This window comes from Cavia porcellus, unplaced genomic scaffold (assembly GCF_034190915.1).
Source record: "Cavia porcellus strain 051 isolate PalLab524CR breed Dunkin Hartley unplaced genomic scaffold, mCavPor4.1 scaffold_21, whole genome shotgun sequence".
Lineage (NCBI taxonomy): Eukaryota > Metazoa > Chordata > Mammalia > Rodentia > Caviidae > Cavia > Cavia porcellus.
Window position 1 is genome coordinate 30,023,225 of NW_026947504.1, and position 27,306 is coordinate 30,050,530.

Below are 27,306 nucleotides of genomic sequence, written 5' to 3' on the forward strand. Positions count from 1 at the left end.
CCGCTCCCGAAGTAGGCAGCTCTGGCTGTGGCGGAGACTAAACTTTGCTGGAAGTGCTTTTCGATCTGGCCGCTTTAAGGGCGGCCGCCTGCCCAGCGTTCAATACCAGAACAACAGGCAGTGGGAGGCCAGGGTGGGAGGCGAGGGCTTCAGGCCGCGCGGCCTCCCGCCGAGCACGCGGGCGTCCGGGCGGCGGGGCGCGGGCTGGGTGCGTCCCGCAGCGGCCCGGGCTCGGCGCTCGCGGCCGGCAGGTGCGGGTCAGCGGCCCCGCGGTGCACTTGGCGGGGCCCGGCCTGCTCCGCGCGGTCCTAAACGCGCTCGCATTCTGGCTCCCTTTGCAGCGAGCTCCGGCGCGCCCTTCGGTGCTGCGGGGATCCCTCGTGTGGGGGGCGGCGGGCAAGGGTACACACGCTTCTAGCAGTGTTTAGGGACCCTGATCTTTTTTTTTTTCGGCCTGAGCTCAGCCCCTCCGCTTTCTCTTTGTGTGCGAGTGTGGGCTAGCGGGGCTGGCGGCCGCCGCCCGGGGAAAGCCCGGTGGTTTGCGGTGTGAGAGCGGCTGGAGCCACGCGCTGCAGCAGGCGGGTCGCCGGCGGCAACAGAGGACGCTGGAGGTCGGACCCAGAGCTCGGCCGCAGCGTCCCAGCCCCTCCCCTCTACCGAAGCGCACAGCCAGCTTTTGGAGGGTCGGTCCGCGCCACGGTATCCGGGAGGTGGGTGGGGGCCCCCGGCCGGGCAAGGCCGGAGCCGCTGGGGAAGGGGTGGGGGTGGGGGGGACAAAGGGCCGCTGAGGCGGGCGGAGGGGGCGGCGTGCTATTGTTAGCCGCTCCACAGCACCGGGGGGCTGGGCTCGCTGGCCGGCGTTCTTTGGCCTCGCCTCGGCGCCGGGTCTGCGCTCCTGTAGCCCGGGTGCGCGCGGACGCGGCGGGGGCGCACAGCTGCGGGGCGCCGCGGCCGGGGTCCCGTCAGCTGCATTGTGCGAATTTTCCGGCCGCAGCCCGGAGTGCAGCGTGGCTGGGCCTAGGCGCCCGGAGATCACGGGATGTACCAGTTAGGGCTGCTCCTTGTACCTCCACCCCACCCCACCTGTGATATATGTGTGTGTGTGTGTGTGTGTGTGTGTATATATGCTTTCGCCTTTAGGATAGGACGTTTGGTACACGCAATCGAGTCATCAGAAATTCGGTAACTCTGCCACTGAGGAGGATGCAAGGGTGGGGACCACGCGGGTAGGCAGAGCAGGAGAGGCAAGTCCGGGGTCATCGGACAAGGACCGCAGGTATCGCTGCTGAACAGGGACCCTCATACAAAAAACAGCCAGATTTCCTCACCCCTCCTCGGTCCTGGAGGTTGGAGGTGTCGCTAAGGAAATGACATCTCTCTCCTAATTGCTCCGCACCATGTGTCCCTGGCTGCGAGCTAGCAGGTCGGCCCCGCGCTGCCGCGGGGGAAGGGCGCGGTGGCGTGGGCCGGGCCATTCACCCAGGCTGGCTGGAGCTGAGTGGGTGGCTGCGCGCGGTGGGGTTGTGGAGGATGGGAAGAGGCAGGAGGGTTATTTAAGTCTTTCATCAGCTGCAGCAAAAAGCGGCCCCGGGATGACGGCAATGCCGCGGTCTCCGCGGCTGCCTCTGCGGCAGGTCCCAATATTAGCAACCTCTGCGGTGCCGCGCGCAGCCCGTGTGCCCGGAGCCTCCTTCGCCTGCCCGCCTGGCCCTGCCCGAGACGAAGCTGCCGCGGTGGCAGCGCTAGGACCCAGCGGCGCCGGGCGGGCGGAGGCAGCGGAGGTACCCGGTGGGGCCGAGGGGCTGCGACCGGGCGACCGCGCTCCGCACACCTGGCGCTGGGGCCACGCCTCTGCCCCTCGCTCCCGCCTGCGCCCTGAGCTGCAGAGGAACCGTGGGTGGGGGTGGGGTGCGTTTACACCTTCATTAAAATAGAAGGTGCGTTTTCTACCTGAAGCCGAACCGCAGAAGGAAACGCGCTGGAAAGCTGTTTTCCGCCGCCCCCGTGCAGCCGCAGGTGACTGCAGCTGCTGGCGAGCTTGGCCGAGACCCAGCGCGCAGTGCAGGACGTGGGTGGTGTGGGGCCACTCACGGTTCCTGCAGGACCGCAGTCTGCGGGGGCGGTGGAGGTGGGGTTCTGAGCGAGCCTTTTGTCTTTTCCTGGGGTGGGGGTGTGGAGGTGAGCTGGAGCCCAGAGAGTGGGGGTTGAGTCTGAGGCGCTCGGGCTGTGGTGGGCTGTGAGGGGTTGTTCACGTCCCCATTTTCACTTTTAAAGCAGTCCGACCTTGCTAGATGGGGAAAAAATGGCAGCAGAAAGTCGACTGGGTAGCGGTAGTGTAGAGAAATACAGCGCTGTGCTTGGGTTGGGGCAGCCCAAGCAGGCCACCTTCTGGGATGGGTTGCAGGCTCTGAACCTTATCTGGACACCCCCCCCTCCCCCGTGAGCACCAAGACTGAGGCTGTCCATGGAAAGGGAGGCAGGTGTCAGGTCCAGGCTGCACCAGAGGGGAAAAACATGACAGCGTGCATTTTAAAAAAATAAATTAAGGTTAAAAAATTTATTTCTGGAGTGTTGCACTTTAAAACATTATGTTCTTGGTAGTGTATCTTGCTTGATCAATACCTCATCAGGGCTAGGGCTGCCTCTTTAAGGGACCATTTTTTTTAAAGGCTTGCTTGAGATCCTAGAAAACTTGTGTGGTTCTCCTTCCATTCAGCTGATCATTTCCTAAGCAGACTCAGGCAGACTGGGATCTCTGTGTAGGCTTGGGAGTGGTGACCTGGCACCTGGGGAGGGCTCTCCCGGTGCGCTGAAGCTGTGCCAAGAAGGGGAAAGCAGTGACTTCCGACAAGTCCTTGATGTGCCCGTGTCTCTTTATTCATATGTGTATATATGAAATATTAAGATGCCTCTGCTAATTTTTTCTTGGTATTGACAGGGTAGATGAAATTCACATGCATTCAGTCATTAATTCAGCAATCTGGTAGTTGGGCCAGCTGTGGGATTAATGATCCATTTGTAGGGGGAAGGGAATTCCCACCAACCCTGGAGCCATCACTAATAGATCTGGAGACCAGGAGAGAGAGAAAGAGACTTGATATGGTTAGTTCCTGGTTTCTTCTTGTCACAGGGTGATATGGGGCATCATAAGACCATGCAAAGCCCAGTAAACATCCTGTTTTGGGACTGGTGGCTCCAATGAAAGAGAATAGGGAAATAACTCTAGTCACTGACCTTGTGAGTCCTGTGTGGTTCCATCATTACACCTTCCTGTGACTCTTTTGGTGGAGGGTGTCTAGGTTGTGTCTGCTGGGAAGAGGGACAGGCCCTTGTGATTCTCTGATGAGGGCCATAATTTTTAGTTTTGGGCACAGTCCCATCGTTTCCTTCTTTCCTCTGTGTCTCCTGTTGGTCATCTCCTGTTAGCTGTGAAAGACTCAAGGGTCACTACAGAGCAGCCTTCTCCAGAGCTGACCTGGATCCCGCACCTTTGGTCTCATGGTGCTTACTTGTGTTTGCAGGGTTAACTGAGGGCAGGCCTGCTGGAAGCACTCACTGGGTACCACCTCTGGCCTGGCAAGGCCTTCCCTGACCTCCTCAAGGTGCTAGAGTTCATCATGGACAAGATGGTACCGGGAATGATAACGATTCCTCTCCGGCTGGGTGGGATCCCTTGAGCAGGTTGCCAGGTCTACTTGACCTCGAAGTGTTGGCCCTCCCTGGGTGTGGGAGAGAACCGTGACTCACACTCCGAGTTCTGGCCCTTGCTCACTGAAGTGACCTCATGAAAATCTGGGCTGTTCTCTGGAGGTCGGTGTCTTCCAGAAGCTGCAGAGACACAGTGGGTGGTTTGAAGTGGCGAAATCTTACAGGTCGGCAGATCCTTCTGTTCTGTGTGGACAGCTCCTCAGGGACTTGGCTCAGTATTTGCCTCTGACTTGCTTTCCCTAGCCTGAAGGGCACTGCCCACACCTTGAACATCGCCTGCTTCTTATGCCCTCACTGCATGGCCACTGTGGTCACCTGGTTATTCGTGCTTCCTGTTACAGCAGTCCCCTCTTGTCTGCAGTTTCAGTTACCTGTGCCCATTTGTGGTCTCAAAAGATTAGGTGGAGAATCCAGAAATAATTCATAAGTTTTAAGTAATTTCAGTGAAAATATGTATTGGAAATGTTCTGGCTTATTAGTTGTTAATCTCTTACTGTGCCCAAGTTGTAAGTTAAAGTTTATGATAGATATGCATATGTAGGGAAGATGTTGTGTGTATAGGGTTTGGTGCTCTCAGCGGCAGAAGGCATTCAAGGAAGGAATGCACCCCACACACAGATGAGGGAGCACTGCTGCAGCTGTGAGCAGCTGGACAGTGCTGGGCCTGGCCGGGGCTTATCTAATCTATATCCTCAGTGAGTGGCAGGGTGCTTTTCTTACAGTAGTTGCTCAGTAATAGTTTATTGGATGAATAGATGAATGCATTTGAATTTCAGCTGTCTTAATACCAGGAAAAATCAACATAGACATCTTAATACTTTCCACATTAGGTTTTCAGTAATTTAGAGCTTACCTATGTGCAAATGACACAGAAATCACAAACACGTGGAAAAAAAGACGAAAGCAAATGCAAGATGTGTATTGCAGTTAAGGAAATAGGCCTAAGGTCTGATTGCTTTGGACATGTTATGTAAGCTTCTGAAATACCAGTTTTCCCATTTGCACCCGAGGGATTAAAACATTGTAATGCCCAGTGTTGTCTTTAAGACTGAGCAAGAGAAGGCCTCTCGTTTGGCAAAGACCAAATGCTTAACAATTACGATGCATAGCAATTATGATGATGATTATTGTTGTTGTTGTTATTCTTGATGTTTACACAGCAGCCTGTTAAATGGTTTTGCCAAGTCATGTTCTTGATCAGACCAGTGGGCATGGCTGGCCAGTACTCATTAGTTTTCAGAGCTGCCTTGTGCTTAGGAAAAGCAAAAAGGTTGTCTCCCTTCTTTGCAATACAGGGTACAAGTATTCTTAGTTTTATGGTCAAACTTCTTTTCACTGACTTGGTAAGTTAGATTGTTCAGACCTCAATGGGAGCAAAATATTCCCCAAACTTCATGTTAGAATGAGAACAGGAGGTGAGTTAACTCCTTATGCTAATACCAGAATGTGGGTAGCTTAGACTGTGGTGTGCTTGGGAGCTAAGAGATTCATGGGAACTAGATGCTTAATAGTAATAGTAAGTCACAGGTTTGACTCTCTGATTTGAAACCTGAGTTAGGAAGGGTAAAATGAAATAAAGTGATTGCATAGAGAGAGAGCACGCCTCATGTGGAATGAATCTCATGGAAATGTTGCCTGGATTATCCCATTTGTTTTCTAAGTCATCGATTGGCTTGTTGTAGGTGCATCTTCCATGGTATAGTCAGAGGTTATTAGAGTCAAATTGTAATTTTTCTATATACTTTCCCAGGTACCTGTTCATGTTCTATTAAAATCAGTACATTTGCATGTGCAGATAGATATTCTGGAAACCATATGTGTGAAACAATTTTTAGTGTTTTATGTTTATACAAGAATTGGAAATGCTTTTTTTTGTAGAAGAAATGGCTCTTTTTTTTTTTTTTTGCAACATCTTGGAGCAGAGTTTCCTCCTGAGTTAATTCTTTTCTTTATTAGATTTATGTAGTTTATGTCTTCATTTGATTATACCACAGTCTATTTTGTGACAGTTGCGGAATTAATTGCTTAAAAATCCACATAAGTGCTTTTTTATTAGTCATATGAGACTGACTATAGAACAGTGTTATCCTAAGGTTTTGCTAAACTCTTAAATGTAAGTAAATTTTTTCAGTATTTGAAGATATTTCTTAAAGAGCTCAGTATTAGGTATACACTGATGTAAGCTCCACACAAAGTGTAACGCCTTAATTTATAGCAAAAATGCGAAAATGGTTGAGTACAAGGGATATTAGCAGTACTCTGAATATATTGTGGGATAATCATCTTAAAACAACAATATAAAGCTGCTATTGTGTGGCCATAAAATCCTGGATTTATGCCCAGCTTAGGTGTAGTTATTCTTAGTGAGGTAAGCAAAGGGAGGGTGAAATAAAGGCAGATGGTTAGGTTTGATTTGGGGATATGGCATTCCATGCCTCTTTTAAATCAGTGTTGTTTCGGGGGCTAGGATATTTTTCCCTCCAGAATATGATGCTGTCTTAACTGCTTAACTATGGCCTTGAGGTTTAGAAGTGCAACAAAAAATCAATACAAACAAAAAGTATTTTTGTATCAATATAAGATAGATGGAATTTGAAAAATCAAGCAAGGATATTCAGAATGTGTGTGGACTAGTTTAGTTTTTCAGTTGGAGTTCAGTAAAGTTATGCAACTAGAGGTGGGTAATTTCTGTGTAAAGCAATCAAGGCTCTAGTTAGCGCTTCCTGCTCATATCCTGAGAGACACAAGACTGTTCTTTGACAGGAACTTTGTATGGTCTGTGCTGTGTACAATTTTTTGTTGTTTAAACAACAGATGTTTATTTCTCATATTCTTAGAGGGAGTCCAAGGTGAAGATGTCCAAATGCAAGCACTTAATTTCGAATTTATGAGGTGGAAGTAGCCCACCCACATCCCAAATCTCTCTGCTTAAATAATGTTTCAACTAAAGTCTATCGTATGCTGATGTTCTTTTATTAAGATAAGTACATTGGCTGATCGGTCACTTTGAGCATGTCTGTGTGGATTCTAGTTCTCGTTATTATGTCAGTCATGTTGGTAAGTGTGTGGGTCTTACCATGATGCCCAGGCTACCCTCCAACTCCAGGGCTGAAGCCATCCTCCTGCCTTACCTGCCCAGGTGGCTGGGAGAATCTAGACTGTGTCTGCTTCATGCTGTAATATGTTGGTGTCCAGATGCAATTTAGCTGACAGATCAGTTCTTTGGGACTATAGTTTTTAAAAGGAAAGACACTTCTTTATCTTGTATGAAGTTACCTGTGGGGGACACTGGGCCCAGCTCCCTTTCCATCCCCCCAGACACAGGCTCTAGGCTGCACTCTGTGCTCTAACCTCTCCTTGCCTTTTGATGTTTGGTCACAGGCATTCTGGAATTTATCAGTATAGCAGTGGGCCTGGTCAGCATTCGTGGCGTGGACAGTGGACTCTACCTCGGGATGAATGAGAAGGGCGAGCTGTATGGATCAGTAAGTACTGGGAGACACTTTGCTGGTTTCCACATCCCATGTTTGGTTTGAGCTGCATTTCTTTAGATTAAAAAGAGCTAGAAGTGAAGCAGAAAAGTGTGTGTCAGTTTTTACTTTTTGAGGTAAGCTATTCCATTTTTATTAATAGATCATCAACTCTGCATTTCACTGGACTGAAGTTGCTAAGCAAATGCTTTGTATGCCAAAGGATCTTCATTATCAAGAAAATAAAAATTCACAAGTGTGAAAATTCCCATCTTGTATTGAATGGGAGTTATTTTTGAAATGAATTGAAATGATCTAAGCTTTGCCAAGCATTGTAATTAAAACTAGAAATAGACCATGCAGTGAGTCTCAGTGCTTTCTCTGAAAGACATGAGATTTTAATTACGCAGGGGGAGATGGAAATTATTGTCAGATAGCTGTATGTGAGCAAGAATATAACAACATTGTAATTATTTGCAAGTTTAGGAGATTTTTTCCCTCTAGTTTCACTTTCTGGGACTACTGGGCTGGAAAGTCCTGGGGAGGGGCAGGGAGGAAGGATTTATTATATCTGCCAGGTGCCAGCCTTGCTTGTGCTAGGTGCTGGGTGTCTCTGAATGCAGGGAGGGGACTCACTTTACATCCAGGAATCTCTTTGCTCTTCCCAGCAGTGTCCAAACTGGTGCACTGCACGCAAGCAGGGATTTAAGTTTAGCTAATGTGTGAGTATAAACAATAGGCTGTTACTACAGACTAACCTGGAGTTTCAGCATTAAAATTGCAGTCAAATTAACCTATGATTTATCATTGTAATTATTGACAATCAAATGCAAATTTAATCCATGTTATCTGAAATATGAGAACTTTGATTAGAGCCTACAGAAAGTTAAAAATTAAGAGACTCTCAGATTGGGAAAAGTTCTGGAGTCCACAGTTGATAGAAATAAAAGGCAAAAGTATTTCTAGATGTACTCCTTTCCTATTCATAGTCTAGTTAAAAATATTTTTGTACATATATACAATCCAGAGATACTATAAATAAGGCATAGTTTTACTCAAATATTGCAGAGGACATGAAATTATGGACTATGTAATTTGAATATAACACACACTTTTTAGTGACACATGATGTGATTTTTCTACCTTAGTAAAAATGTAAACTGTAGTTTGAGCTATACATATATATGCATTTATTTATTTCTTTAGAGTGCCTCTTAAACAGAATAAATTGTTTAAAAATATGTTTGTTAAGTATAGAGATGATCTTAGCTTTTTAAACACAGCTCAGTTTTAGGCAAAGTTATTTATTTCCTGAATGACTTTTGTCAACATTTTCTAGGTGGGAAGAAAGGTGTACGAGATCTAACATTGGTGGAAGAAACTTTCAAACATAAGTAATATAAAATGATGCTCTTTTTATCGTGCCGGCTGTTTTTTCACTTGTGTGTGTGGCACAAGGCGTGATTAAGTTGATCTCAGTGACATGCTCTGTTGTCTGCAGAGCAGAAGTTCTTCTTTGAGTGAGTGAAATCCCTGGGTTTGTCACAGTGGTTTCCAAATCTTGCTCATCACATATCCCCACCAATACTTCAATATGTGCATGTTAAATTATCTTAAGTTACACATATAAAACACAGTTCACACGTATTGTATCATCTTACAGAACACTTTTGAAGGATATGCTAAGACAGTGAACCCAAGGGGAGGCCGTACTGTGTCCCTTACTTGGCCAAGCTCCACCTATGTTCCTTTGTGGAATATTCTTTGCAGTTGAAGGGTGCTCAGCTGTCACCTAAAATCAGCCTGGTTCAGAAGCCTGCAGTTTCTCAGGTGACTGGGAGAACACAGCTCATTTCTGTTTAGCCAAGTTGCCTGTGGGATTGTTGACGGGCTCAGCCTCATCTCCATGCCTGGGTTATGTTGATGACTCCTGAGCCATCCATCCTCTCTTGCAGCTGCCCACTGGTCTGTGTATGGCTCAGTTCAGAGCAAGGTGCTTGGAGCAGAGTGAGTAGTACCCTGACTGTAGGCCAGTGGGCACCAATGACCACATCATAGAAGCGGCCTCAGGAAGTGAGAGGTGGAGTATGCATGTTGTCTGGGGATTCAGGCTGCCTTTTCCATTCCTGTGAATCCTGATTGCCTCCAGTGGAGCTTTTTGACTACATGAAGGGTGTGGGGTTAAAGTGTGCTCTCACCTGCCCTCTGCGTGACCATATTACTACCTGACGCTGCTCCAGTCATAGAATCTCAGCTGTGCAAAGGAGGAGCCCAAGAGAAGACACTTCTTACTTATACATTTGAGAAATACAGATCTTTTTCTATGATGAGTGTCTTCAGATTTGGAAATTGCTCAGAGTATGCCAGGAGAGACCTTGTGATTTCCTGCAGTGTTTCCCTGTGCCCAGTGTCTTCGTGTCCAGTCCATTTTCCATCCTGCTGCCCAGGCGAGTGCCAGTCCCTCACATACTCACTTGAGAAGTGCCCAGATGCTGAGGCGGAGCATGCCGGGCTTTTCATGAGCCACTTTACTTGGATCTGCATTGCTGATATACTTCCATTCTCACTGTTTGCTGTTCTCCAAGCATGCCATGCAGTCTGACTTGTCCTTGTGGTCATGTTAACTCTGCTCTCTGAAGTGCCTTTCTTCGCCTTTCTCTGCTGGATGAAAGCAGTACTCTTTATTTAATAGATTCAATGAAAATATTACCTCTTCTGCAAATTCTTCATCATACCCTGAACTCTAGCCCCAGTTGTTGTAGTTAACGTTTCTTGTGTTTTCCTCCGGGTCTCTGAATGCTTTATGTACATCAGTAACAGTACAATTTAATGTATGGCCTGATATATTTTGGTATCCCCCAGTGAATCAGAAGGCCATGGAGCACATTTTTAGGATTCGTGTTGCCTAACGCATTGCAGTGGCTGTTGCACATGGCAGGTGTTTGGTAAAGGCTCACTGGAGTGAAACAAATTAGAAGTTGTGATTTATTTCTCTTCTCTGCATGAGCAATGTGGGCATGGACCTTGAGTATCTGCACTTGTGCACCGAGGACACTATTTACAGACTGACTTACGGTCTTCCCTTCCTTTAGTTTCTTGGCTGTGTCTGTGTTGTCCCTGGAGTGCACAGCCTGAGGGAGTGGAGGCTGGAGAACAGAGAGGAGGCCACGCAGCAGCAAAAGTAGGGTTGAGGTCTTATCATGAGTCTGCTACTAAGAAGGCACTGGGCCCTTGTTTTCCTAGTCTCTAAGGTAAAGGACCTGCTTCAGGGATGTGGCTTTCCAGCCTTCCCTCTCAGATCTCTCCTGCACCCTTCCCTCTCAGGTCTCTCCTGCACCATTGCTGCTGTCTGCACACACAGTGTTTCTGCAGTGTGATCATTTCTCCCCATTAGGAGCGGAGGTGCCTCCCTGGACAGCCGGTATCTCACTGTAGCCTGGGAGCCCAGGGAGGCCCTTCTGAGGCCATCATCGCATGTCTCCTGCTGGGCACTCATTATGGTGACCTTGTGGCAGTGGGAATGAGGAGCATCAGATTCCTCGGATTCATTGGGATGAGCCTGGGAGAAGGAAAAAGAAACAGGCTGTGAGCCTGTTACCAAGTACAGGGCAGTTGGGCTTGAGCAGCCCTGTGTGACCCCATGTGAAGGTTAGCACACTACGGTGAAAATACCAAGAGCAATTGGCTGAAACAGATGCCTCATTTGAAAAGAATGCTGTAAAGCAAAAGACTCTCCTTTAAGAAGCTTGCATTTAATGAAAGGTATTTATTTGACCTTTTCATTAAAAAATAATAGCATCAGTGGTAAATTGTGATGATGTAGGCATAGGGAATGTAGAATCTGTAAAAGTGATGCCCACGGCCAGCACCCGGCTCAGGAAGCACCAGCACCTCTGCCGGTAGCTCTTCAGAGCCCTTCCTTTAGTCTGGCTACAGTTCTTGTTGCTCTCTCCCACTGCAGAAGGATTTGGGAATTGCAATCTCCATCTGTATAATCTTTCTGTCTCCTGAAAGGTCAGCTGTGCACTTTCTTTGCAGCTGGCACACAGTAATGTTCGTTGACCCAATTACTTATCCAGTCCTGAGCCACATACACACAGAGTTCACTGTCCTCGAGCGTTGTGCAGTGATAGCACCGTGTACTCTGTACTTGTCCACCTAGGAAGTTCAGAGGTGTTCACAGCTGTTATCTCATTCTTGTCCCACACTTGAACAGGAGAGAGAGTGAGTGATCTGATCAATGGCCTGGAACCTGTAGGGTGAGGACTCAGGCTTAGGTCTAGTACCTTGGAACCGTGCCTACCATCATTTTGACATGGATGTTTGTGAAACAGGAGCTTATGAAAGATGGCTGAATTATGTTTCTAGGCTCATCCTGGGACCATAGTTTGTATGCATTACTATAATCAATAATCAAGGTATGGTGCGTTTCAGCTGTGTTTCCAATGCACATATGCTTTCTTTAAGTGTATTAGTACATAAGTTGGGGCAGTAGCCTTACTGGGCAGAGGTGTGTGTGTCCCAGCAGTTCCTTGCATGGTGTTTCATGTTGTGGGGTAGGTGAGATGAGCCCTGCAGAGCCGTTGCTCACAGAATTGTGGACCATGTCCACCTCTTTAAAAATAAAGAACTAAGGATGGCTGCTCCTTGACATGTATGGGGATTGGTTCCAGAAAACCTCGTGGATATAAACATCCGGATGCCTGGGTCCATTCTGTAACATGGTATGTTATTTGTGTAAGTCCTGTGCACATATTTCTATAGGTTAAAATTGTCTCTAGGTGTATGATGCTGTGTACTATGTGAACGCTGTGTAAATTGTTGTTGATAGAGATGACAGGAAAAAAGTTGTATGTGTTTAGTGAAAATGCAATTTTTAAAAAGTATGTTTTGATTCATACCTGGTTGAATATGTGGATGCAGAAGCCACAGTGAGGAAGGGGCTGACTGTATTTTAGGGCCTCATATAGACTTATATCACTTTTATTATGGTATTTAAATATTTACAAACATAAAAGTGGATTAAATTCCTTATCCCCACACCTCTTTGACAATTGTAAACCAAAACATACTTGTTTAAAGTTCACACCAAACTGTAAGGCAAATAAAATCTGAATTGGCATGATGAGTTTGGGGTAATGGACTGCATTCGGTGCCTGTAACTAGGACACTGCCTCGTGCCCTGGGTGGCCCCAGAGCTGTGGCTCGACTGTGTCTGAGCTCCACACGCCTGTTCCTCAGAGTGCCCACGATGACTCAGTCCAGTCTCTCCCTCCTGGCCTCCTCTCTGACTTACTGTGAGACTGTTGATGTCTTTTGCCACTAATGGACCGAGAGTGCCTGTTGGTCCTCGTGGTGAAAGTAGCATTGAACATCATCTTGAGCCTAAGTGCCACCATCTTTCTGTATCCACAGAACACAGGGAGAATTTGTTCAAGGACCTTCCTTGCATACTAAGAGCCTTGGGATGTTCAAGTGATTATAGAGTGGCATTCTATTCTCATAGAACTTACTCACATACTCCTACAATCTTCTTTTTCTTTGCCCCTACCTACTCCTCTCTTTCAGGTACTGGGGATTGAACCTAGGGCCTTCATGCTGAGCTACATCCCCAGGCTTTTTTAAAATTTTGAGACAGGGTCTCACTAAGTCACTAAGCTGCCTGGACTGGGCTCAGTCTTGCGATCTTTATTTCTGCTTCAGCGTTCTAGAGTGCTGGGGTTAAAGGTGTGGGCCACTGCAGACAGCCTCCTATTGATTTTAAATCCTCTCTGGATGACTTATAATACAATATTGTGTAAATGGTTGTTATACTAGGTTGTCTAGGGAATACAGATCAGAAAGATTGCATCTGTGCTCATCCCAGATGCGTCTGTTTGAATGTTGTTGCTCTGCAGTAGGTGGAGTCCACAGACGTACAACCCATGGGTTATGGAGTGTGACCGTGGCCATTTGTGGTGATGAGGGAGTCATCTGGAAGCTCTTGAATATTCTTGGGACCATTGCTTTCCTTTTCTATTGCAATAGAAAGATGAAGTGAAATGTTCTTGGTTCCCCTGGTTGAGTCTTCCATCTCCTGGAGATCTGCAGGTGCTAGTGTTGGAACAGAAGGCGGCAGCTGTGCAACTCTGGGAAGAGGGAAGGCGCTGGGACAGGAGGGCAACGGTAGCCCCAGCTCTCTGCAGAGCAGTCCCGGGAAACTCTTGAAGAAGCGGAGCAGCCCTGGGTGCTCAACACCTTATGAAATGGGGAGGCGCCATGGAGCTTAGTGGTCTGTTCATATCGCTTTGATGCAAGATGCTCAGGGAAGTCTGTACAGAGTCTCCAAAAAATGTATCTCATGTGATGGAAGCAAAGAGGTTCATTTATTGAATAACCAATCTGATGGCAGTCATGCTCAGGAAAGGGAAGTTTTCCATAGATATTTTAGGTCTTAGAACTATACTTTTTATTTCATAAGTGCATGGCCAATTTTCGAAGATTTCAGTAATAAATCTTAGATGACAAAGAAGGCAGCACCTCAGAAGAGCATCTTGTATATAGTTTAGCTCATTCAGTCCTATTTTATTTTATTTTAGAGACAGGACCTCATAGAGTCCAGGCTGGCCCTGAACTTGTATCGATCCTCTTGCCTCAATTCCCAACTGCTAAGACTTCAGGCATGCGCCACCTCCCCAGCCAGTCCTTGTTTTAGAAATGGGAGTAAAATTTTGGTGGCTTAATGACTTACTTAAGGTCACACATAGGTAGCAAGTAAAAAACAAGCAGGTAGAATATAGATAAATTCACAGAACTCTTATTCTGCACACATCTGTGAAAAGCAGCCTCCCATTTCTGTGAATGAATTTTTTTTCTTAACAGAATTAACCACACAATGGAGTAAGATTTTAGTATTTCTTTCACAGAAGTGACTGTTGGAGGAATGTTTTTCTGTCTAGTTACCTGGTTTTATTTGGTGGGTTATTAGTGAGTGATTCATTTGTTTCCTTTGCATTTAGATGTCTGGCCTTCACTTAGTGGAAAATCATCTTTTTAAAAGTGCACTGGTTGATTTAATGTCAGTTAGGTTGCATCATTGACCAGGGTTGTAACATGGACTGAGGCATGCTTGAAACACGCTCGCTTAGTCTGACCAAATTCACAGAACCTGGATCTGTAGACTTCCTGGATGTTGGAAAGGGTTTAGTTCTTTCTTCCTTCCCTTCCCGTCTTCCTTTTCTTCTTTTCTCTGGGGCTAGAACCCAGGGTCTGGCCCATGCTAGCCCGTGACTCTGTCACCAACACGTACCCCAGCCTGGGAAGGGCTTTGTGTTAATTATGAGTTGCTTCTGATACGCAGGGGTTAGGGGATACTTGGGCCCTAGGGAGCGTGCTCAGGAGCACTCTTTCTTCAGTTGCGGGGATCCACATCTGTCTTGGTTACCTTCTCACTGCCCAGACACAGCACCCAGCCCCACAGCTCTAGGGAGGAGCAGCGCATCTTGTCTCCCAGTTGGTAGAAGTTTTAATGTATTGTGTGCTGGCTCTGGGGCAGGGAGGCACGACAGAGGGCGTGGCCAAGCAGACTTGCTCACAGCGTGGTGGACAGGAAACAGGGATCAAGAGAGGAGGAGAGTCACAGATCCTTCTAGGCCATTTCCCAGTGCCCCACCTCCTCAGGCCAGGTGGGCTTCCCTTCTCAACATCACAGTTGGCTATAAACCCTAGTGAGTTCCATCTACCTGTGCACGAGACTTTGGAAAACTCCTGGATGTGAACCACAAGGACAGAGCAGATTGGCTTTCCTGTGTGACCCTGACCCCTTGCTCTACCTGCCCCTCATTTCTCTCCTGCCCCCTGCTCCATGTTGCTGAGTCCTTGAGTCCGTCCTCCTCAGTCTCTGTTGGAGACAAGGCTTGAGAGAGAGATTGAGGAGACCGTGGGGTCAGCTGCTTAGGAAGTGTCCATTTCCTACAGTGAGAACTCTGGGGTTGTAAGGACTCAGTTATGTTAGCTTCCCAGAGCACTGGCGTTACTTAAACCAGAGTCTTTCAAACAGCTGGTACTTACTGTACATGGAATGGATGAATGGGTCGTCAGTGGGTCCCAAAGCATTTGTTTCTTTCCTTCTGCTTTTGGCAGACGATACTTGTAAGTGCTTAATGTGTCAGTAGGCACTGGAGAGCTGGCAGAGAGGACTCTGAGACGTCCACATCTGATGTTTCCAGTGGAAGGGCCGCTTCTGGATAAAAAGCTTTAGGGAGCTTGGCGTAAGTGAGAATTATTGGAAGTGCCTTTGATGGTAACAGCTGAATTCATGGCCACTGTAAAATGAACTCATTACTGATGCAGATTTGAAAAGAGCTGTGGTTTTGTATGGTGGTTGTCTCATTTCTGTGGCTTCCGGGCTGATCTCTGTCTCCTTCCTGTGGCTTCCGGGCAGGGCTGATCTCTGCTTATCTGAGTCCTGAGCCCAGGGGCCCAGAGACAGTCCCACTGTGTGCAAGTTGGGGAGACCGCAGTGTCAGAATGAGCCGCTCACCAGCGGGCCACACCCCACTCTTCCTGCTTACCTCACCCAGGAGTGCCTCCAGCTCCAGTTCTTGGCGTCCCCCTGCTGTGCACTTCTCCAGCAATGTTGCCTGTCCAGCGGGGCTGTCCCCAGCTGCCCCTGCAGGGCAGCCTCAGGTTGTGTGAATGCTTCTGAACCGCAGGGCGCACCTCCAGGTTCCCACCTCCACACCGGAAGTGCTCTCTAGTCAGTGGCACACTTACCTGTGAATCCTCTCACAGACACCCATTCGCTCTTTTCCTCTCACACTGATGCACTCTTCCATTCCACGGCCACCACCGTGCACTTGCTCATGGTCTGTCTCCCATGCACACACTCCACCCACTCATTCCACACACACTCTCCTTACTTGCACCCTCACATGCTCCCTCTTTCTGTTTTTGTCCCAGAGTCAGCAAACACTATTGAGCCCCAGTGCCGGTTCCTTTACCAGGTGCCGGGAATACTGTCGTTCTCATGATTTGTAGACCATTTGTGAGTTTGGTTATTGGCTGAAGTTTGCTTGCAATCCCCAAATCCGCATTCACTTCACTCTTGTGATTATTTGGGAACAGAAATGTGAGAAGCAGAAATGTGAGGGCCCTCTGTGTGCACACAGGTCCCCAGCTGGTCACAGAAGGCCCAGCCCTGTCTTGTCTCAAGTCAGCCCGCAAGTGAGGTCTTTCTGGGGCCTGTTTATGTTCAGGTATTTGTGTCTGTTGTCGGTGGTTCTGCCATATGAAATGTCCCCAGCATAGGGCTAAAGTACTGCCTAGTGTAACTAAAAGCATAAAAGGCCCCGATGTGTCTTAGGGGGCGAGTTTGCACAAAGCCTTGTGAAGGCCTGAGGTATAGTGCTGTCAACTGAGTTTGATATTAATGAATGAGTAATCTGTGTTAAATAAGATTTCTTTGATCAGAAACACACATAAAGCAAGGTTAGGCATTGAGATACATACAGGAGCAGTGGTTCAGTGTTTTGGGAGATTTTTTAGAACTTAACTACCTTGAGTAATGAGAATCAACTGTACCCACAGATGCAAATATTCTTCCTTGTGTGAGTAATCTTAGAACTGATTCAGAAAGAACTGGCAACTTGATTGGAGGAGTCAGACATGTAAACCAAGAATTTTAATTTGCTCCAACAAGTGTTACAATAGAAGCATGTCTGAGAGGGCTCCCAGGGCTTGCAGGAAGGAGATGGGGTGCAGGGGTAGCAGCGAGTGTCCGGATCTTCCACTGAGGAGAGGGGAGCCACAGGTATCCCTGGGGAGAGGGAAGCTCCCCCTGGAGAATGAAGCTGTGTTGTAGCCCTGAGCAGCTGGTGCCGCTGGATGATCCCTGATTGATCTTGTCTGCCTCTGTTTATCCCACAGCTACCAGAGGCTTCTTTGTGGACTTCTGTGGGGCCCTCCCTGTCTGCATCATCAGCTATTAGGAGATCACTGCTGTGTTACTCTATGACTTGACCTGGGAGATGCCTTTGAGCCTCACTAAAAAGTAGAGCCCACTGGAGCTGAGTAGGAGCGCTGCCCTGGGTGACCTCTGCAGTGGCCTGGCCACACTGGCATTCCTGTATCCCCTACACTAAGGACTGACTTGAACTGCTGTGGAAGCGTCACTTGTCAACCGCTGGCCTGGTGCGCTTCCACAGTGTTGTGACACTGGCTGAGAGAAAAGCCTGTGCTCCCCACACTCCTGTTCAGAGGTTACCCCCTGAAGATTAAAAAGTTGGGGTGCTAAGTGGGAGAGGCGCGCTGGGAGCTGTCTTCTTTTCTACTTTCCGTAAAGGCTTCATATCCTGGTATAAGTCAATTTCCCCCTTAATCTTTCCTTTTTTGTAATTCTTAATTGAAATCCCCATTACAGTTTGCTTTTGCTTTGTAAAGACGTGCCCAGAGCTCAATGCCATATTCCAAGAACAGCCTGCCAAGGTCATACCAAGGTCGTCCTCTCCTGGTGGTGCCTAATGCAATTGCTTTGCTGTAGCATTGAATTATTTTCACCTGTGTAGCTGCCATATTGGGCCGGACATTCATGCTCACGGACTTTGCTGATGCTCTAGTTTTTCCCTGTTCTCTTTCCTTTTCCTTCTCTTCCTTCTTCTTTTCTTTCCACTTTTATTTTCCATATGAATCACTGTGTTTAGGTACTTCTCTCTTGCTTGTATGAAGTTGGCTTGGATTCTTTTTCTTTCTCTCTCTGTCTTTCAAGCTGATTTTCAATTTGCTGTGTTTCCATGGGAGAGTCTAGTCCGTTCTTGCCCCTGGAGCTGTGCTTGGCAATACAGCCTGGAGTCCTGGAAGCACGGGGCTTTCGGATCTCAGCTCTGTCCAGCAACCATGGGCAGTTTACTCAAGCTTTCTGAGCAGAGCTGCTTGACAGTGCTGCTGTGAGGCCTGGGCCATGGTGCCTGTAAAGTGACCAGTGGCCGTGGCTCACCTCCAGGCTCAGCAGTTTCCTAGGTCCCCCTGGAAGTGATGGAAATGCCCCCCCCCCCCCACTATCCTGACCATGTCGGAGAGATCCTGACATTGCTTCATGGAGATCTGAATTCAGATTCAGATATTATTACATTATTTATGACATAAATAATTTTCCTACAGATAAAATTGTGGCATTTCTTCAATTATGCTTTCAAATATTAACTGTAAAACATATTTTACCAAGATTAACATTACATAGTTTATTTTATTACCCACTTTTAGATCAGTTTCTTTTATGGGGATTTCCTTTGCTCTGTGGTTACACTTATCTTTATTTCATGTTTATGTCACAGCACCCTGAATACCTGCTATTGGGATCAGTTTTTCTGGACTAAAGCCATTTTTAAAAAGGTCCTATCAGCATTTGCATTTGATGTCTTGGAGGATAGGGCTAGTTGCCCCCAGTGGCCGGTGGACTGGACTCTAGTAGAGAGAATGAGACAGTCGATTCAGTGTCCAGGAGAAGGGTCATGTTAGATGACCAGATGGAGGTGGAGAAAGGGTTGGTCCCACTGAAGTTTGGGCTGACAGAGCATCATGGGAGCCAGGAGTTGGGGCTCCCCGGGGTGGTAGAGGGGCCAGGGATAGGGTTCTTCTGTCTGGCAGTCTGGTTTAGATTTCTCTGTGGGTGCTGGATGAAGATGGGGTACTGGGAGACACGAGCATTAGTCCGAGAAATTCAGAGTCCTGTGGAAATCCCCCGTAGTGACCTAGGGAGCCCTGGCAGTTTCTTTCTGAGGTCACATCTTCTCTGCCTTGTGCAGCACACACCTCCAAGGTTTCATTCAGATTTGAGGGTCCTATACTTTGCTAGTTTTTTCCTTTTTGGTGGGACTTGATTTTTCTTCCAGTAGATCTTCTTGGGGATTCGTGATGGAGGTAGGGTTCGCTGCTCAGGTGACAGTCATTCATGAGCCCTGGGCATGAAGGCCAGGGCAGGAGGGGAGGTGGCGAGCCCCACAGAGAAGGAAGTAGCAACAGTGACAGGGAGCCTCCCTGGTGACACAGTGGCTCTTCCTTCCCTGTCCCGGCCTCCTTGAAATTGCAGCCTTGTGCTCTGGGGGCTCCTGCCGACCTGCTGCCCCAGCCTCTGCGGAGAGCTGCGGATGCGGCACCTTTGCTTGGTTTCTTCCCTTGTCTGCAGATCCCTCAACAGTTCCTTTTTCTGTTTCCCACTCGGGGTGTTCTTCCCAATTACTGTGGACAGCTCTGCTTCCCCGTTTTGATGCTTCCAGCACCAATCCCTGGAGTCTCAGACTCAAAGAGAACTTTCAAGGTTAGGGGTGTGGCTCAGTGATTACAGGAGAGGCTCTGGGCTCCATCCTACACATGGAAAATAAACAAACAAAAACAAAAGGACCTTAGAAGTCTCTTTGTCCAAATGCTTTCATTTTACAGAGCAGGAAACCGGGCCTGGGGTGTCGCCAGCTCACCTTGCGCGTGCTGGTTTCTGGAAGGTTGCCCTGTCTTTCCTAAGGAAATTCTGCACATCTTCCTGTTTTGTGGGCTGAAAGATGGATCTTTGGTTTTATGCTACCACATTTATTACTTTTGATTTTGTTTTGTTTCTGCATAGAAAATCCAAGCTATGTTTTCCCTTTTTGGCTTCATTTCTCCAGAAAACATCTGATGATTATCATGGAAACAAAGAAGTTGGATTCAGTTGTCTTTGTACAGGGTCCTTCTAGTATCCGTGCTATCTTAATTTTACCTCAGCCTTTTAACTTTTCCATTGTCTGTCAGTCTAATCTTCAAGGTCATTCTGCTTTCAGTTTTGGTGAATAATATTTTAATACAAATTATTTGCACCTTTTGCATATCTGTGATATGCATTTTAAGTGGTTACTGAATAACATCACTGTTCTTATTAGGTAATAGTCCATGGTAACAAGTGTGGCATATGTTTTTTAATTTGGTCTTTTAAGGTCTTAAAAGAAATTTGATGACAATTTCCTATAGATGTGTGTGGAAGAATTACATATACATTGGCTGAGCATTAACATAAGACAGAATATTGAATTTTTCAGTTTTGAATTCTGTTATATCTAGAGCAAGGTTTTACTTGCCTTGTGAGATTACGGCTCTGAAAATGTATGGAAAGTTTACGAGCTAACATGATTTGCTAAACAGAGATTCATTTTTATAGGCGGCTTCTGAGGAAGGCCTCAAAATTGTCTCGTTTGTCCTATTTGGCAAGGTCTGTCCTTGGCAGCTTATTTATTGTCGCATGGCTGGTGAACGTGCAGTGATGCGTCTGTGAGTATGAGTGTGTGTGTGTATGTGTGTGTGTACATGCGTGCGTGTGCGCATGCGCCTATATTCAGGCTAGAGCACCTTCAGCTTTCAGTCTCTAAATGCCAAAGTAACACTTCAATGGGGAGAACTATTTTCTATTTTCTTTTTCCTTACTGAGATGGAGGAGGAAAGGAGAGAATACAGGACTTCTCAATTTTATATATTTAATATTTACAGAATTAAAAAATAAATATGCATCTAAAATGTTAATGTTCTATTTAAGTTTGCTTATCAATGGATTGAAATAGGGCTTTACTGTGGTAGCCAGCCTGGTTGCAAACTCCTGGGCTGAAGAAGTTTCCCTGCTTCAGCTTTCTAAATGCCTGGACTGCAGGTGCCTGCCACTGTGACTGGCTTTAATGTATTTTTTAGATAAAGCATAAAAATTGACATATTTATGGAGCGCCATGAGTTGTTTTCATATGCGTATACATTGTGTAATGTATTATTATTATTGTTATTGTTTGTGGTGCTGCAAATTCAACTCAGAGCTTTGCTCAGGCTAGGCAAGCACCTGTCCTTTCAGCCCTCTGTGTGATGTTTAAATCAGTTGAAACATATGGGTATTCTTTTTTTTTTGGTACCGGGGATCAAACTCATGACCTTGCGCTTGCCAGACAGGTGCTTACACCATGTAGCTAAACCCCCGGCCCCATCTGTACTTTTAAACATGGTTTCTTTCTGGTGAAAACATCGAACTCCTTTCTGGCTTTTTAAAGTATGTAGTACATTCTGTGCTCTGCAGTCCTGGGCAGGAGCAAGGCAGGGCTCCTTCCTCCTAGCCACGATGCAGTACCTAAGCCTCTGTCTCCCTCTATTTCCTGTATTTTGATGGGACAGTGGAAGACAGCTTCCAGCTTGCCTCACTGTGTTCTCATGGATCCAGTACAACCAATTCCACGGGGTCTGCGCTCCCAGAGGGAAGAGCAATGGCCAGGAGCGTTAGGACTGAGGAAGCCCCGCCTGGCAGAGCAGGGCATTTACAGAGGTGCTGAGGAACTGTGCGGCCTGGGAGGACACAACGGGGTGGCTCTAGATTGGAGAGTTTGTAATGAAATGAGAAGGGGTCTCCTCCTGCCTCTCCTCTGTGTGCTGCTTTCTGTCTGGTTGGAGACTTCTCTCAGGAGACAAGAGTTAAAAGACCTGGCTTCTTATTAATGGTCCTTTAGTCATTGTGTTTAATCACCCTGGTCCTTGCCACGACTCCCATTAAGGCTTTCCTGCTTGGTTATTAATGAGGGAGAGAGCATCTGGATGAGTAGCTGTGGGTAAGGGAGGTTTAAATACCACGGCTGTAACAAGCCATAGATACGAGCATGAGGGATTACAGCAAGGTCATTAACTTAGGAAATGTTCAGGAACTTAAAATTCAGTCAGTGTCTGTGGTTACTGATTATGCATTTAGGTACTGTAATAGTTTATTTTGTGTTAGTGAGTAATTTAAATAACCTATTGAGCTGAATCAGTGAACCATTTGGATAGCATGGTTAAAACTATATCTTATTTATTAATATGGAAATTATGTTTTAAAAATAGCAGCATGATGCAAGTCTCTTTGTAGTAAGAATTGTTACTGAGTCTTAAATTTTAAAACAACTCTGATTCCATTTTTCTGAATGAATATGGTTTGAATTAGGCATAATAATGCCCATTTGAATTACTCATTTGGAAATTGTCTGATACGTTAAATTAGCGTTTATATAAGTCTGTGTCTTAAAACATTCCTAAGTGTTCTCTGGACTGTACTATAATTTTATGTTGTTGTCTCATACTTTAGTGTTAAGAGGAATGGTAAAAGTTTTGAAGTTTTAATTGTAGTTTTCCCCACTGCTCAGAATTTGGTGATATAAAATGAAAAGAGGTTTCCATAGTTGCTAACACTCACTAGATTTTGTTCCAGAGTGTGGGCTTTAGTAGACTTTTGAATTAAATCCATATTCTCTATCCAACTCTACTGATATAATCCAACAGTTCAAAGATAGGTATGCCATAAACAGCTAGAGTTAAATAATCTAAAAGAAATTTAAATCATGGAAATACAATAAAATAAGAATTGATCACTTTATAGTGGAATACTCTATAAACTGTCTGCTTTGGAAACATGTGGTGAATTTTAAAACATCTGAGTTCTATAACTGCACAGTGTACAGTTTATTTGAAGGCAGACTCTCCTCTGTACATATGTAAGAATACAGGTTGATGTAGTTTTGCTATTGCAGATAGTATCTATCCATTTATTTTTTAAGTAGAAATAGTTTGGGGATAGAAATACATAGCATACATTCACTTCAGCTGAATATGTCATCACTCAGAACAGAAGTATGCTCCAAGCTATTAATTCTGTATATCTTGCTTCTCTGTCTAAAACAAAAATCACACAGATGTAAATGAAATAAGAGGACAAAATTATTTAAAATATATGCATGGTATAAGAATGTAAGTTGCCCTTAATTTTTAATTTTTATTTTAATTTTATGGCATACAAGGTTATCAGAGTGGCCTAATTGGTAGAATCCAGGAGCTGAAGTATTCCACTGGTTTTGGGATTTGGTATCTGACATAACTGGTTATACGGCCCTCCTGCATGTGAGACCTTTGAACTCCGAGCCATCATGAAGTGCCCTAGCTGTGGGTGACACTGTTTTATACTCAGATAGCCAATGTGGGCTGCCTGGGCAGCTCTGTGTGTATAAATGGTGTTGAAGGAGTCTCCTAGGCAAGCAGAAGTATATATTCACTGAGCAGAGAAAGCAGTGATTCTGTTTTTTAGCTTACTAACTTTTTAAAAGAGTTGTTTATATATTTTTTTTTATAAAAAAGTGGACAATAAGCACCTTAAACCAAAAGCAACTTCGTGTTGTATCTCTAGGTACTAACACACTTGTCACTGTAGAATTTTGTTCATGCTATTTTCTTTCCCTCTCTGCACCTTCCTCTTGCAAAATGAGTAGTGTATTTTTCTTAAATTGTATTTTGGGATAAAGACAAAAGGAAGCACCTGTGACTCGAGAAGCGTCCTGAGCAAGGCCTGTGAGGTGGAGCCCATGGCTTGCAGGACAGCTGTCCTTGGGAGCAGCACCTGGGCGTCACAGAGGAGCCACAGGGCTTAGTCCCTGACCAGCGGAACTGGAAGGGGCCCTGTCCTCGCCTCGGCCATGGCAGCTTGAGCAGTGCTCCTGGCTGGTTGTTGCTGTAGTGGTTTCCTTATCGTGGCAGCAAGACCAAGACAAAGCGTCTCACTTCGGGGCCTTGCTGCCTGTCCCATGTGTTTTACTGGAAAATCACCTAATGGTTTTCTAGGGTTTTTGCATTCCTCAGAGGTTATGATGTTAACATAACAGCAACAATGCCATGGTTTAGAAGGGCTTCCTCTTGTCCAGCACTGCCCTCTGATTGCCTTTCTATCACAATCCTGTCTTAAGATGCTTGCTACAGATGGAGTAACCTTTATCCAAAATGCTTGGGACCAGAAGTGCTTTGGATTTCAGAGTTTTTGGAACCTCAGAATATTTGCATAGATGTTAACCACCCCTAATTAATAATTCAAAAGTGTTTGGGCTCCAATGTGATATCCCGAAAGTTCTGGAATGTGGAACATTTTGGATTTTGGATTAGGAGTGCCCAAGACATACTTACCTGCTTTAATGAGAGAGGAGGCTTCTCAGTCCCATGGGTGAGAGGTGGACTGGGCGTGAGGAGGCTTCTGGGCACGCCTGAGCCGGCTGGCTGGGGCTCCTGGGATACGTGCGTGGCCATCTTGCTCAGGGACACTTACCAGCAAAGAAAATACAACTCTCCCTACCTCACGGCTCCAAAAGGAGGAGGAATTGTTCTACATTTTAAAAATAGAGATCAATTTGGAGATGTTTGGCAGGCAATATAATTTCCTACTGAGAAAAAGAAAACTTACTTTGAATCAGTTTTTTCCTGTCCTTTGTAGAACAGAAGGTTCAGCATCCCGTTTCATACTTTGGTCCATTTTATTAATAAAAAAATGCACATAATTTGTTTAGAAAATTTGCTTAATTACAGCCAACTAAAACCAGCCCTTGTTAGCTAGAATAGTCATGCCTGTGAGAAGACTACTTATTATGTAGATGGAAGTAAAGACTAAAATAGCTGTTAATGGCTTTAGCACACTCTTTATTTCAGGGGTTGTAATACAGCGGCAAGTATTCACACTTAGGCTTAGTGCAGGAGGGTCTACATGTCCAAAAGATGGCCCCTCTAGAGCCACCCGCAGAGGGAGATGAAGGGTTGCCTCACCCTGCGCCCCCAGCCCTGCAGGCTTGGTTTTCCTAGCGCACCCCCAGGGCAGCAGTCCTGCTGTGGGTGGAGCTGCCTGTGGAGCTGTGGGTAGCTGCTCTCTTTCTGCACTTAATTCATTTTGTCTCTCCAAACCCAGCATCAACCATTTGAAGTTTCCCCATCATTTTTAGCTTTACCTGATGTTTTTGTTTCCCTCTCGTCTTCTGTAGCAAAACTTTGTCAATGGGATAATAGTTCATTGGAAATCTGGGGCCATGGTGTAAGATACTTGCCTAGCGTATGTGAGGCCCCTGGTTTCACTCCCCAGTGTGAACAGCCAAAAACAACAGAGCAACAAAATAAAACAGTACAGCAACAGCAAGCGTTGCTTGCTCAGTGCTTTCAGCCCCAGGGAAGAGCACTTCTGAGGAACAGCAGACCCTCAGCAGCCAGGGAGCCTGGGTGAACCCTTGGATGAAGAAAGACACGGTCTCGCACAGGGCTGTAGATTTGTGGCATCCCCCACTTTCTCCTCGCCTGCATTATCTTCACTTACTACCTTCACAGCTATAGGTAGTACTGCTCTCCATGAGTTCATATTGTGTTCTTAGCTCTCTAGACGTAAAGGGGAATCTGTTACTTTGGTGATGGGTGGTGTCTGCTTGTCCAGATCAGGGTGACAGAGAAGAATGTCCAACGCTCTTACATGGATTACAGTTTTCCCTCAGGGTCTACAGGGCACAGGTTCTGGGACCCCCTCAGACACCTAGACGCACCCATGCTCAAGTTCTCTGGTATGAAATGATGTAGCATTTTCAGAGAACCCCACACATACACCGTAAATGTCACATCGTCTCGAGGTAGCTTGTAATACCCAGTGAAATGTAAATCCATGGATATGAGCTTGTTATGCTGGATTGTTATGAGAATGATGAGAAAACAGCCTGCATATGTTTAGAACCAATGCAACTTTTAGTCCTGTTATTTCCAACCTGCAGTTGGTTGAACCCATGGATGTAAACCCTGCAAATAGAAGATTAAAAAAATTGTATAAGGTCCAAGGTAGACAAGAACAAAATTAATATTTTTAATTTTAGTACTTACTTTTTTAAAAAAAGTGCTATGTAGGAAAGCACTGTTTATAGAAGAGAGAGGAGAGTGATGCTAGGAGCCAGCATCCGGGCAGCCATGATGCCTTGCTTCTCCCAGGCCCAGCTCCAGTGTACAGACGTCTGCCCGGAGGGCTGCTGTGGCCCTGGGATGTGATGCGTTCCTTAGCTCCAGTCCTGAGTAACCACTGCTGGAGCTCTTGCTGTGGCTTAGGTGGGACTCCACCTTTTGTAGTGCTTATGTGGAGGAAAAGATAGTTACAAGGACAGGGACCTTTTTGCTCTGGGATATAGGAAGAAGTACAGGTTTCTTCCTGGGCTCTGTGTGCCTAAGACTATAACTTTTTAAGCTGGGGACTCTTCTATCTAAACTCAAGGAAATAGGATGACCAGTGATTTTTTTTTTTATTTCTGTGCATCGAGAAAGACTCAGGAATGATGAAAAACGTTATAGCCATCTCTCCCTGTCCACGGGTTGTGTATCTGCAGATTCAACGCTGGATTAAAAAAAGCTGCATCTGTATGGTACAGTTTTCTTGTCATTAATCTCTTAATAACCATGTGTATAGCATTTTATTACACATTAAAGATCATTTAGAAATGATTTACAGTTCATCAGCAGATATGCATAGATCTTATGCAAAATATTATGCCATTCTGCATAATGCACTTGAGCTCCTCGGGTTTTATTATGAGGCAGGGAGGTGTCTTGAAACTGAACCCTTGAAGATACCAAGGGATGACTGTCTCTGTTCGAATGGGGGCAGAGCATTCTCCCAGGGACTGTTGGAGATGGCTGTTTTGAGAATTTCTGGATTGGAATCATAAGAGCAGGGGCTCAGAAATCTGCATTTTGGGAAAGCATCTCACAGTGAAGCTTGAAATACTGTTAGTAATCAACATGGCTGCTTAAAGGACAAAACAATGTCTGATGTCATTTGTAGAGCTGCAGATGTTGGTCAGGAAGCAAGGATTTCCTAGGAAATGTACTTGAGCTGAGGCAGTGGTCTGAGAGCCTTTGGCTTCCACAAAGTGCTCCCCCAAGTATGGTCTCTGTCTAATGTAGTGGTAAAAATAGAAATGACCTTGTGTGTTCGTTGTCCTTTGAATTTGATAATTGGTACAGAGAGAATTTCACTAGGAAATGTTTAGAGTGTTTTGTGTTTTAGTCATTGTGAATAAGGATTTGGAATGGTGTTAAATTGATAGAGTCATGCAGTTTTTTGCAAAATGCACTGATGTAGTTAAAATAGGTTTTTTTAAAAAAAAAAATCAGTATTTTCTTACCAGGGTTATAATGGTTGAGCTACCCTAATCTGGAAATCTGAAATCTGAAGTATCCCAAAAATGCAAAAGGTTTTTGAGCACTAGCTTGACATTCTAAATGAAAAATCATTTCACATCATAAAACTTTTCATGAAAACATATTGCCTCTGTGTTTAGATGCATTTGAAACATAA

At 45.8% G+C, this 27,306-nt stretch overlaps 1 protein-coding gene across 1 annotated transcript in view; it reads left to right on the forward strand.

The window, feature by feature from the left end:
- Fgf9 (fibroblast growth factor 9) overlaps positions 1-27,306 on the forward strand; it is a 31,077-nt gene that overhangs the window by 2,323 nt on the left and 1,448 nt on the right. Inside the window, exon 2 of the mRNA XM_063232510.1 lies at positions 7,090-7,193. Coding sequence (XP_063088580.1) covers positions 7,090-7,193 — 104 coding nt within the window. The remainder of the gene's footprint in view (positions 1-7,089; positions 7,194-27,306) is intronic.